The 13,063-nt window shown below is 38.7% G+C and overlaps 1 protein-coding gene across 5 annotated transcripts in view; it reads right to left on the reverse strand.

Moving 5' to 3' along the window:
• The window catches only part of DHX57 (DExH-box helicase 57), a 74,193-nt gene that overhangs the window by 59,420 nt on the left and 1,710 nt on the right, over window positions 1-13,063 (reverse strand). For 3 of the 5 annotated variants that reach the window (XM_064364016.1, XM_064364018.1, XM_064364019.1), the window contains exons 2-6: window positions 8,404-8,636; window positions 7,079-7,237; window positions 5,567-5,755; window positions 4,153-4,991; window positions 1,553-1,728 (exon numbers count right to left, since the gene is read on the reverse strand). In XM_064364016.1, the coding sequence (XP_064220086.1) occupies window positions 1,553-1,728; window positions 4,153-4,991; window positions 5,567-5,755; window positions 7,079-7,237; window positions 8,404-8,630 (1,590 nt within the window). In that variant the 5' untranslated portion in view covers window positions 8,631-8,636. Of the gene's footprint in view, window positions 1-1,552; window positions 1,729-4,152; window positions 4,992-5,566; window positions 5,756-7,078; window positions 7,238-8,403; window positions 8,637-12,817; window positions 12,914-13,063 lie in introns of all 5 variants that reach the window. The other 2 variants (XM_064364017.1, XM_064364020.1) reach the window with 2 other exon arrangements.

Below are 13,063 nucleotides of genomic sequence, written 5' to 3' on the forward strand. Positions count from 1 at the left end.
AATATAGCAACCCCTGGCCACATGTGTCTATTGAGCACTTGAAGTGGGACTAGTGTACTGAGGCACAGAAGTTTTAATTTTAATTAATTAATATTAAACAGCCAAACATGGGTAGGGGCTACCATATCAGACAGCATAGCTCTAAACAGTATCATATTTTTACCTAAATCAATAATAGAAAAGCACTCACTAAAGGGTTATTTTTGGCCAATCACTACAACTATGTAAATCAATTTCATATTTAATGGCCAATGCTATAAATATTGCCTTGTTTATTAAAACTATGGCTATACTTTTGAATACAGTAATAAAATTTACAGGAACATGCCATTTCCTACATACAATTTTATCATAAACTTATCACACTGATCAAATTGAATATCTAATTTTTTATTTCTATCATCTTATCTACAGTGCAATTTATATACATTTTGATGTTCTATGGATATTACACTACAGATGTGATGATGTTATACGGTGTTAAAAATCAGACTCACAGGACTTTAGAACTGGAAGGGCCCTTAGAGAGCATTTAATCCAATTTCCATATTGATTAAGCAACTTGCCTCTGCCCTATCTCTAACTTTGCCCTCAGAGTTCACTTATGAATTCTTTTAAAACAATCTTCATGTGAATGGGGTAAAAACAAAATGGACTTTAGAAATGTAATTGGCTAAACCACTTACTAGGCACGTGACCTTGGGCACATTATTTATCCTTTGAGTCTTTGAAACAGGGTAAAAGTCCTTTCTTATCCTTCTCCTTTTATATATTAATTTTTCTAATGTAAATCACAATATTTGTTTTGTTTTGTTTTTAGAGACAGGGTATCACTGTGTTGTCCAGGCTGGCTTTGTCTTAAGTAATCCTCTTACCTCAGACTTCCAAGTAGCTGAGACTACAGGTATGTGCTACCAGGCCTGCTTGGCTCTAACTCACAGTATTTTTTGTTTTGTTTTTTGTTTTTTTTTGAGACCAAGTCTTGCTCTGTCACACAGGCTGGAGTGCAGTGGTGCCATCTCGGCTCACTGCAACCTCTGCCTCCGGGGTTCAAGTGATTCTCATCCCTCAGCCTCCTAAGTAGCTGGGATTACAGGCGCCCACCACCGTGTCTGGCTAATTTTTGTATTTTTAGTAGAGACAGGGTTTTGCCATGTTGGCCAGGATGGTCTCAAACTCCTGACCTTAGGTGATCCACCTGCCTCAGCCTCCCAAAGCGCTGGGATTACAGGCGTGAGCCACTGTGCCCGGCCATTAAACCACAGTCTTGCTATTCCTTTTACATACCAGACTGTCCATCACAGTACCAAAGGCACATGATTCTGAGACTATTTGGCATATATGTGTGTGTTTGATATGTACCAGCTATAGGATTTTCCAAAACCATCTAGCATATGCACCTAAGTTTGCTGTGGCCTATAGAAACTTTGACCACTCAGGGAGAAAAAGAACCAAAAGAACATTAGGGAGGGTAGCCAAAGCTTCCTAATTCCTAATCGCATCATTGGGATATTAGGGAAGCAACGCTAGTCATTCTCTCAGCATACCCTACCTGTTTCATTCGGAACTGCTTGCAGATTTTACCATTTTCAGCATATACTGACTTTGCCTGCCAGTCATATCTTTTGGAAATCTTTTTCTTAAGGTTCACATAGCTTTCATTCTCTACTATAACAGGTGCAGGACTTTCATCCTCATCTGACTCCTCAGATTCTGATTCTTTTTCAACTTGAAGGAAATAAAAGGAAACATTTCAATATGGAGCCCTTTCTTTAACAAAAAAGGAAAGTCGCTGTTTAACAGAGTGTCAACAACAAAAAGTCAAAATGGAGAAAAAGTTAAAACTTGAATAAAGTAAGTTCATTCATTTCTAGTATTTCTATTATAAGGAACTTAAAATACATCCTCAAATAAACTTTTATCAAGCATAAGTGATTATTTTTAAACCAAATTAAAACAAAGTAATTAACATTAAAAGAATTAGCAGTGAATGTTACAACTATTTTCAAGTGTCCCCAAATCCCACAACATAAAAGAACCCAAATGTCTATCAAATGATGAATCAATGAACAAAATGTGGTATGTCCACATAATAGACTATTATTCACTAATAAAAAGGAAAGCTATACTGATTTGTACTAGTACATGAATGAACCTTGAACACATTATGCTAAGTGAAAGAAGCCCATGTCAAAAAGCTGCATATTGTATAATTCCATTTCTATGAAATGTCCAGAGCAGGCAAACCCATAGAGATAGCAGATTTGTGGTTGTCAGGGGCTAGGGGAAGGGGAAAATGAGAGACTAATATGGGTACATGAATACAGGGTTTCTTTTGGGGGTGATAACATCCTGGGATTAGAAAGTGGTCATGGTTGCATAACTCTATAAAATACTAAAAACCACTGAATTGTAAACTTTATAAGAGTGAATTTTATAGTATATAAATTTTTTTTTTTTTTTGAGACGGAGTTTCGCTCGTTACCCAGGCTGGAGTGCAATGGCGTGATCTCAGCTCACTGCAACCTCTGCCTCTTGGGTTCAGGCAATTCTCCTGCCTCAGCCTCCTGAGTAGCTGGGACTACAGGTGCACGCCACCATGTCCAGCTAATTTTTTGTATTTTTAGTAGAGACAGGGTTTTACCATGTTGACCAGGATGGTCTCGATCTCTTGACCTCGTGATCCACCCGCCTCGGCCTCCCAAAGTGCTGGGATTACAGGCGTGAGCCACCACACCCGGCCTATAGTATATAAATTATGTCTCAATAAAACTATTATTTTAGAAAAAAGTCCATGGCACTTAAATGTCACTTCCCAAGGAACATATTTGAATCCCATGTGCTAGAAGCTGGCATCTGGGAGTGGGTTGGGTGGTTAGTGAGTGAACCTGGCTAACTGACCAGCAGCCACATCTCAGCACCGTGTCACTGTTCTCTACTTACTGAAGTTTACCAAGGAACTCTTATGAAATAATAAAAACTTTTGTTTCTCTGGAAGAAAGATAGATAGCAACAAATAAAAGAGCATCCTTTTTTTTCCTTTTTTTTTTTTTTTAAGAGATAGAGTCTCTGTCTCCAAGGCTGAAGTACAATGGCTCACTGCAGCCTCCACCTCCCAGGCTCAAGTGACCCCCTGACATCAGCCTCTTGACTACCTGGGACTCACAGGAGTGCATAACCATGGCTGACTAGCTAAGAAAATATATATATTTTGTAGAGACGGGGTCTCACTATACTGCTCAGGCTTGCCTCAAACTCCTGGGCTCAAGCAATCCTCCTGCCTCAGCCAATAATTCTTTGAAAGGGGCTTACTTGTGGTATAAGAATCTGCACAGTAGGCCAGGTGAGGTAGCTCCTGTAATCCCAGCACTGGGAGGGTGAGGCAGGCAGATCATCCAAGTTCAGGAGTTCGAGACCAGCCTGGCCAATGTGGTAAAACTCTAACTCTACTAAAAATACAAAACAGCCAGCAGTGGTGGCAGGCACCTGTAATCCCAGCTACTCGGCAGGCTGAGGCAAGAGAATAGCTTGAATCCAGGAGGCAGAAGTTGCAGTGAGCCGAGACTGTACCACTGCACTCCAGCCTGGGTAACAAGAGTGAAACTCCATCTCAATTAAAAAGAAAAAAGAATCTGCACAGTAAACCTGGATCTAGACAAAGCTAGAAGCTTACACAAGTATTTGAGGATTTAGGGATTCATAGAGCTATCCCTAATGAATTCTGGGGGTCTAGTATACCAAAAGCAGGAGGGTATGGACAGTGGTATAGAAAGTAAAATATCTCTAAAAATTCATTTGAAAGTAATCGAGTATACAGCATAAGAAGTAAACATATGAAAACCAAAGGAATTAAATTAAGTTTCTTCCAAGCCTCAGATTTTATATAGTTAAACATACATCACTACAAACTTTCAACTCAGGGAACCCAACCATAGCAACACAATTAGGCCTTAAGCAACACAATTGGGCTTTACAATTAAAGTCAGACACAATTATATTTCAGGGAATTCTCATTCCTTTTTGCCCATGAGACTGAATGACTTGTTCAGCTTGTTCAAGATCACTAAGTCATCCTAGACCAGCCTTAAAAGCTTTGACTTCTAAACCCATCATTCTGAATGCCTCCCTCCACAAGATCAATACCTTACATACCTTCTGGAATTTGATTAGAAACAAAAGAATTATTTGGAATCACTGGTTTATGACAGGCAGGATTATTTATTCTGGTCCTAGAGGGTACTGGCAGAAAGTTCACAGGAGGGACACTATACTTGTGATGGGTATTCGTTAGCAACTTGACTATTTCTGATTCTTCCTCTAACAGGGTTATCAAAGAATACACAACAGGTTCTGAAGTTTCCGCAAATGTCAAGGCCTTGTCATAAAGAAACTCAGAAATATGTAAACGACAAGCCAGAGGTAGGTTCTCATTGGTGGAATAAAATGCCACGAGGGGAGCTTGGTAGGGATATTTGTGGTCTTTAGAAAATCGAATTTCAAGTTCATATAAAAAAGATGCATCTTCATTAGCATTAAGATGAGAATCATCTACACTTCTTTCTATTCTTCCAACAATTTGATTTGGGGGCACTTCATGTTTGAATTTGCATTTTGATCCAAATTTACAATTTCCTTTGAGGTAAAATGTACAGATTTCAAGTGAATTCTCTTGTACATTTTTGGTATTTTCTTTTTGCTTGGATTTGCGGAATCTACTTGTCAAATACTCCAGTTCTAATCCAATGGTCCAGACTCTATTCTCAATTCTTTCTATAAATTTTTCTCCACAGATGGACTTGAGAGCAAACGCCTCTTCCTGTCGCTGTTCCACACACTCATCCAAGCTTATCTGGTTGACTGCCTCAGAGATCTTCATCCTCTCTCCAAATGTCTCTGAAAAACACTGAGTAAGGAGATGCTCTAGTGATGCTCCCACATCTCCATCACATATCCTCAGGACTGCTTGACAGCGTTCAACACTGAAACCATACCTGTCAAGGGCAAAACATGACAAAAATGACACATAAAAAGCAGTATCACAGCATTACAGTAAAATTCACTTAAATATGCTTATATGAAGTTATGACTATACATAGGCAAGGCTTGTCTTTTGAAAAAGCATCCCTGATAACAATAAGCCCTCCTGAATGCCCCCATCCAATCAGACAGAATATTAGGCCTATCAGGCACTGCTGGAACCCACACAATAGGAAAGTACACAAAGAGGGGTAGTTGGGTTTTTGTTTTTGGTTTTTTTTTTTTTTTTGAGACGGAGTCTTGTTCTGTCACCCAGACTAGAGTGCAGTGGTGTGATGTCGGTTCACTGCATCATCCTCCTCCCAGGTTCAACTGTTTCTTGTGCCTCAGCTTCCTGGTAGCTGGGATTACAGTACCTGCCACCACGCCTCCCTAATTTTTGTATTTTTAGTAGAGATGGGGTTTCACCTTGGCTTCCCAAAGTGCTGGGATTACAGGCATGAGCCACCGCACCTGTCCGTGTTGGCTTTATATGATTTTGGTTTCCTTGAATTCTTTCCCAACTCCCATAAACGATCAAAGCAATCACCTGGAAAGTTTTTGCACTGCAAATGGCGAGACTGTAAATTCTGGAATATGAGGCTCCACTGGGGCTAAGCCAGCATATTCCAAAGGATCTGAGTCGGGAACAAGGGAAGGTTCCTGTCCAGCTGGCCAGTACCGCTCATCGTTACCGCAATCAGGCTCATCATCTTCCTCCTCCCCAGAAATGCCTCTTCTAGCAAAGGTAACATTTTCATATATTAGATAATACTTTCTACTTACTTCAAACAAAAATTTAGCAAAGGTCTAAGAATTTAATTCACAGGATCCTGACTACTCTTCAGTCGCCGATTTAATCTTATATTGAACTTTTTTTTTTTTTTTTTTTTTTAGACAGAGTCTTACTCTGTTGCCCAGGCTGGAGTACAGTAGAGAACTCGGCCCCCAGGTTCAAGCGATTCTCTTGCCTCAGCCTCTCGAGTAGCTGGGATTACAGGCACCTGCCACCATGCCTGCTAATTTTTTTGTATTTTTAATAGAGATGGGGTTTCACCATCTTGGCTAGGCTGGTCTTGAACTCCTGACCTTGCGATCCACCCACCTCAGCCTCTCAAAGTGCTAGGATTACAGGCGTGAGCCACCACACCTGGCCCCATATTGAACTATTAATTTATACCTTGGCAATTAACATTTACCAGACATTTATCAAATGCCAGGTACTGTGTTAAGTGCTTTACATAAACTAACTCCTTTAATCTTCCCAATAACTGTACCAAGTACTATTGGAATGTCCTTTTTTTTTTTAGATGATCAACTAAAACTCTGAGAGTATTAGAAACTGCCTAAGATTACACATTAAGGGGCAAATAGAGATTTTATCAAAGGCAGGCAGATTCCAGAGCCTGTGTTCTTAACCACAGAAACCTTGGCTATCCTCTCTCTTCTCATTCATTAAAAAAAAAATCCCTAATTTTTTGTTTTGCTGCATAATCTCCTTTTCTAAAACTAAAACAGATAAGAGATTTGTAGATAGGATGGAAAATGAGCTGTTCCTGACTGGCCACTAATTAATTCTGGTAAATGGAAGGAAGGAATTAACTTCTCCAACTGAAATCACAAAGCAAAAGAGCCAAAAGGCAGTGGAGTGGGAAACTACTAAGATTTAAGAGTAAAAGCTTTCTCTTAGGCAGATGGTCATGACACGCAAATCCTAAGACTGCACCTGACTGAGTCAATACTGGCTCCTAGAACACTACTTCTGCTTGTTCATTACAAGGGTTTATCTGGAGAGTTACAGATAAATCAGTTACTGAATCCATACAAGCACCGCCTTGAAAAAAAATAATGATAAAAAGGCAATCCCACGGATGTTGCAAAACAAACTCACTCTAAAATTGTGGCTGAATAATTATTCTTATATTTCTCTTGGTTCACTTTCAACTAATTATATGGCCACAATAGAATCAGTGCTGACACAGCATTCCAAAGATGCACAGGACCTTCACACTGCCAGTACGTTTTCCTTAATATAATAATTTACTCAAATAAAACAATTTACTCAGATCCAGCATCAGCATCTTGTTCTTGCAGGTCTCGGAGAAGAGCTTTCACTTTCTCTTGATTCTCAGAAGTCATATGCAGAGTCTGAAGGGGTACTTTGGCTTTGGGTTTCCATTTTGGGCGTGCCTCTCCTTTGCTTATGTTACTGTTGTTAGGTCTATAGAGGACAAAAGAAAATTACACACATACTTGAGATCAGAACTTTTGCACTCTCCTCAGGGTCCCCAAATATACACAATACAATTGGATTATAAAGTATCTTAAAAAGATGACAATGAATGTGAGGAGATTCTCCATTTTCTACAGTATTTACCAGAATTCATTATATCAGAACTGCTAGAAAAAAGCTTATCAGATTCTTGGCCAGGCATAGTGGTTCATGCCTGTAATCATAGCACTTTGGGAGGTTGAGACGGGCATATCACCTGAGGTCAGGAGTTTGAGACCAGCCTGGCCATCATGGTGAAACCCTGTTCTACTAAAAATACAAAAGTTAGCTGGGTGTGGTGGTGCACACCTGTAATCCCAACTACTTGGGAGGCTGAGGCAGGAGAATCACTTGAACCCGGGAGATGGAGGTTGCAGTGAGCGGAGATTGTACCACTGTGCTCCAGCCTGGGCCACAGAGCAAGACTCCATCTTAAAAAAAGAAAAGAAAAAAAAACAAACTTATCAGATTCTTAATCATTAAATCTGGCTTCACTAACTGAAGAATCCCTGTGAAAAAGCAATGTTAATGATGGTTCCCTCTGCACTATAGGGCTCTGGAAAGAAAGAAGCTACACACGAAAAGCAGTTCATTTCATTCTGCATTAGAATATGAAAACCACTGAGTTTCATCCTTCCTTGTGAATATTAGGCCCTATTTCTTTATTTCTTTAATAAGACCCAATTATCTTTCTTTATTAGACCCAATTATCTTTATTTCTGATTATTCAAAAAAAAAACGTCAGGGGCAGTGGCTCATGCCTGTAATTCCAGTACTTTAAGAGGCTGAAGTGGTAGGATTGCTTAAGCCCAGGAGTTTGAGACCAGCCTGGCAACATAGCAAGACCCTGTCTCTATTTAAAAAAGAGAGAAATAAAAATGTTAACATCATCATTTTAACATCAATCTATGATGCCTAAGGAATACTTAAAATAATTCCTACACACACACAAAGGCTGTTATTGCCCATCATGACTTCAGAAAAGGGTACAAAGAGGAGGACAATTAATTTGACCAGAATTACTTGACTTTTTTTCCCTTCTCAGCTATCTGTTGTCCCATACATTGGGGATTAATATCATTTCCATATTTAAACATTTAAAGAGTTACAATGACCTGGAAGGGCGCCGTGATTCACTGAAGATACAAAAGTCATCTCCATCATCCCAAATTCTACTGGAGGCCTTTCTATTGCCGCCACCTCCACCACCACCACTGCCACCGCCACCACTACCACTCCCATGAGATTTACTGGCGTGACTCCTGCCTCCTCTTCCTCCTCTAGAAGACCCTTTTCCACCTCCTTTGCCTGGTTTGCCTTTTCTTCTTACTGAAGAACTCATTTTCACCTGCAAGAGAAAAAAATTAATGTAAACATCATAAAACCAGACATGTATGATAATCCTTTGTTTGCCAAACTTATGAATATAGGTTACTTTAAAGAAATAAAGGAAAATGCAGATCTAAAAAGAGCTGGCCTTAGGTCAGGATTCTGAATCTGTTCCAGTGAAAAAATTTAAAAACCACAAAATAAAAAGAGCCGGCCAGTTTAGGGGTAGCATGGATAAATCTTCACAAAATATTTATAAGCACTTCCACCTCAGGACTAATATTTAGTGAATGCCTCCGACACAGATTTCTTAACCAAAGATGTACATCATAAACACATAGAGAAGTTTCAAAACACACGTCTAGGATTTAACTCTAGATTCTTATTTGGTTAGGTCTAACATAGAGTTTTATTTATTTATTTATATAGAGATGGAGTCTCGCTCTGTCGCCAGGCTGGAGCGCAGTGGCACGATCTCGGCTTACTGCAACTTCTGCCTCCCGGGTTCAAGCAATTCTCCTGCCCCAGTCTCTGGAGTAGCTAGGATTACAGGCATCTGCCATCAAGCCCAGCTAATATTTGTATTTTTAGTAGAAACAGGGTTTTACCATGTTGGACAGGCTGGTCTTGAACTCCTGATGTCAAGTGATCTGTGCACCTCAGCATTCCAAAGTGCTGGGATTACAGGTGTGAGCCACTGCACCCAGCCTAGTATAGGGTTTTAAAAACTCCAGTTGAGAAGAGAAGTTTTCATGTATTTAATATATGTTTTAACAAAATTTAAATTTACATATGCTCTATCAGGAATACAGCTTGGGTTTAGAGATTCTGCCAGGGGCAAAAGGGAAGCAGACCATAAAGCAGATAGCTCCTAATCTTTTTCCAAAGGACTGACTCCACTTACAATGGAATGTAGAGAAGTTCGAACCTAAAGGTACTTTCAAGAATAGTGAGGTTGGGCCAGGTGTGGTGGCTCACGCCTGGAATCCAAGCACTTTGGAGGCCAAGGCGGGCGGATTACCTGAGGTCGAGAGTAAAAGACTAGCCTGCCCAACATGGTGAAACCCCGTCTTAAAAAAAAAAAAAAAAAAAAAGAATAGTGTGGTTGTGGTGAAAGGGAGATTACAGGAATAAATAAATAAAGATATAGTTTAGATTGTTGGCCAATAGTTTGCAGGAAGCAAACCAAGGGATAAGATCACTAGGAAGAGCCTTTTTGTCGGAACAAATATTGAACCTGGATCTCAGAAATTATTGCTTCAAAGAAGTCACAATTTGGTTGGATTAGTTTGTAAAGGAATTTACTCTCCAGAGCATTGTTGAAAATAATGGAGCCACCAACCATGGGCATACCCAAAGCTGTACCTCCCAGAGGAGCAACAGCAGAGGCTTAAAATCGTAGGAGGGAAACAGACTTCACTAAAATAATCTAGCCAGTCACTAAAAATTAAACCAGCAAATAACAATAAGAAGCCCCTGAAAAGGGAGAATCAGTACCCAGAGTTGTTACAGTTTGTTACCACAAGTTAACAACAAAAAAATCAGAAGGCATGCAAAGAAACACTTAAGTATGACCCATATACTGAGAGGGAAAAGCACAAATTGCCTGTGAGTGAGACAAGATGTCAGATTTAACAGGAAAAGACTTCAAAATAGTCATTTTAAGTATGTTCACAGAAATAAAGGAACGCACAAAAAAAATTTATACTGGATATTTATTTATTTGAAAACCAGTATAAATGTATTGTTTCTTCTTTCCTTTGAAATGATTTAAAAAGGAATTATATAAGATAATATGTATATGATGTAATGTTGGGCCTGTAACCTATAGGAAGGTAATATGTGTGTAATATATTTGCCAATAACAGCACAAAGACGATTGGTGGGAGCATAATTGTACTATTCTGAGAAAATGACCACAGATGGTAAAGTAATAATTGTAACAATATATATAGTTGGGTATATAACATTAATAGATAGAATATGTATAACAATACTATAAAAGGGAGGAAAAAATAGAGCTATATAAAATTAATACCTTAGTCTGCTTTCCGCTATAACAGAATGCCACAGACTAGGTAATTTATAAACAATAGAAGTTTATTTGGCTCATAGTAATGGAGGCTGGGAAGTCCAAGAGCATGATGCGGGCATCTGGCAAGGGTCATCTCATGGTGGAAGATGGAAGGCAGAAGTGAGCATGATACAGAGAGAGGCACCAGCAGCCAGACTTATTTTATAATAACTCACTCTTCTTATAACTAACCCACTCCCATGCTAGTGACATTAATTCATTAATGAGGGCTCTGCCCTCATGATCTAATTACCTCTTATTAGGCCCCATCTCCTAACACTGTTGTATTGGAAAGGAAATGTCTAATACATGAACTTTAGGGGTAAAGATTCAAATCATAGCAATATTGCTAGAATTAAGCTAGTATAAATCTGAAGCTGATTCTGATAAATTATAATGCATATGATTAACCCCAAAGCAATCACAAAAATACTACATTAGAAAATATTCACTTAATGACTAAATGCAAATGAAAGCATAAAGTAAGAACAGAAGAAAAAACAGACAATGAGACATACAGATACCCAAAAGTAGAATAGAATTAGATGTAATTCCCAGTATATAGATAATAAAAATAAATGTGAGAGAATAAAGCAGTCCAATCAAAAGACAGAGATTGGCAGACTGGATTAAAAATCATGATCCAAATATATGCTGTCTGCAGGAGAGACACTTTAAATTCAAAGACACAACAAATGAAAAGGAATAAGATGATCTTACCAAAGAGCAACCACAAGAAAAGTGGAGTGGCTATGTTAATATCTGACAAAATAGAATTTAAAGCAAAAAATGTTACTAGAGATAGGGATATTTCTTAATGATAAAAGGGTTAATCTATCAGGAAAAGATAACAATGAAAAACACATATGTACCTAATAATAAGGCACCAAAATACACAAAGCAACAACTGACAGAAATGAAAGGAGAATTAGATAATTCGATAATAATACTAGGAGACTTTAATACCTTACTTTCAATAATGGTGGAACAACTAGACAGAGGATCAACAAGAAAATAAAAGACTTAACACTCTAAACCAACTAGACCTAATAGAGGTCTACAGAATACTCCACCCAATAACAAAATATACATACTTCTTAAGTACACATGAAACATTTTCCAGAATAGACCATGATAAGTGATTAAAAAAAAAAACAACCTGAATACTTTTTTTTTTTTTCAGACAGAGTTCTCATTCTGTCACCAAGGCTAGAGTGCAGTGGCACAATCTCGGCTCACTGCAATCTCCACCTCCCTTCAAGTGATTCTTCTGCCTCAGCCTCCTGTGTAGCTGGGACTACAGGCATGTGCCACCATGTCTCCTGGCTAATTTTTGTATTTTTAGTACAGATAGTGTTTTACCAAGTTGGTCAGGCTGGTCTCGAATTCTTGACCTCAGGAGATTCGCCCACCTTGGCCTCCCAAAGTGCAGGGATTACAGGCATGAGCCACGGGCGCCCAGCCATAAATCTCAATAAATTTAAAAAGAAATAAATAATATTAAGTATGTTCTCTAACCAAAATGGAATTAAAAATCAAAAGCTAGAAAAAATTTAGGCAACTCACAAATATGTGGCTATTAAACTAGATCTTTCGGTATTCCTTTCTTAAAAATTATTGATGATTATACATATGTACTCAGTGTTTATCTTAAGTTTGTCTCTCCTTCCTACTCCCAGAAAGCTCTTTGAAAATAAGAATATGTCTATTTTGATTACCACTGTACCCTTAACACAGTGTCCAGCATGTATACGAATTCAATATCTATTTGTGGAATGAATGATTGAAGGTTGAAAACAATGACTTATGTGGGAATGGAGATTTGTTCATCTATTTATTCATTCCACAAATATTTATTGAGCATTTACTATGTACCAGATCCTGGGGATATAATAGCAAAGAAGACAAAATTTCTTCCTCATGAAGCTTATCTTCCAGAGGGTAAGACAGATACTAAACAAATAAATATGGCCTGGGTACAGTGACTCACACCTGTAATCCCAGCACTTTGGGAGGCCAAGATGGGCAGATCACCTGAGGTCAGGAGTTTGAGACCAGCCTGACCAACATGGAGAAACCTTGTCTCTACTAAAAATACAAAATTAGTCGGGCATGGTGGCACAGACCTGAAATCCCAGCTACTCGGGAGGCTGAGACAGGAGAATCGCTTGAACTGGAGGCAGAGGTTGTGGTGGGCCGAGATAGCGTCATTCCACTCCAGCCTGGGCAATAAGAGCAAAATTCTGTCAGAAAACAAAACAAAACAAAAAACCAAATAGATATATATTATTACTTAAGTGCTATCAAGAAAAAAAGAAACCCTGAGGCTATTATTTTAGACAGAGTGGTTGGGTAAGGTCTCTTCGAGATCA

The sequence above is a fragment of the Aotus nancymaae genome, unplaced genomic scaffold (assembly GCF_030222135.1).
Source record: "Aotus nancymaae isolate 86718 unplaced genomic scaffold, 86718_ANA_hifiasm-v0.15.2.pri h1tg000057l, whole genome shotgun sequence".
Taxonomy (NCBI): domain Eukaryota; kingdom Metazoa; phylum Chordata; class Mammalia; order Primates; family Aotidae; genus Aotus; species Aotus nancymaae.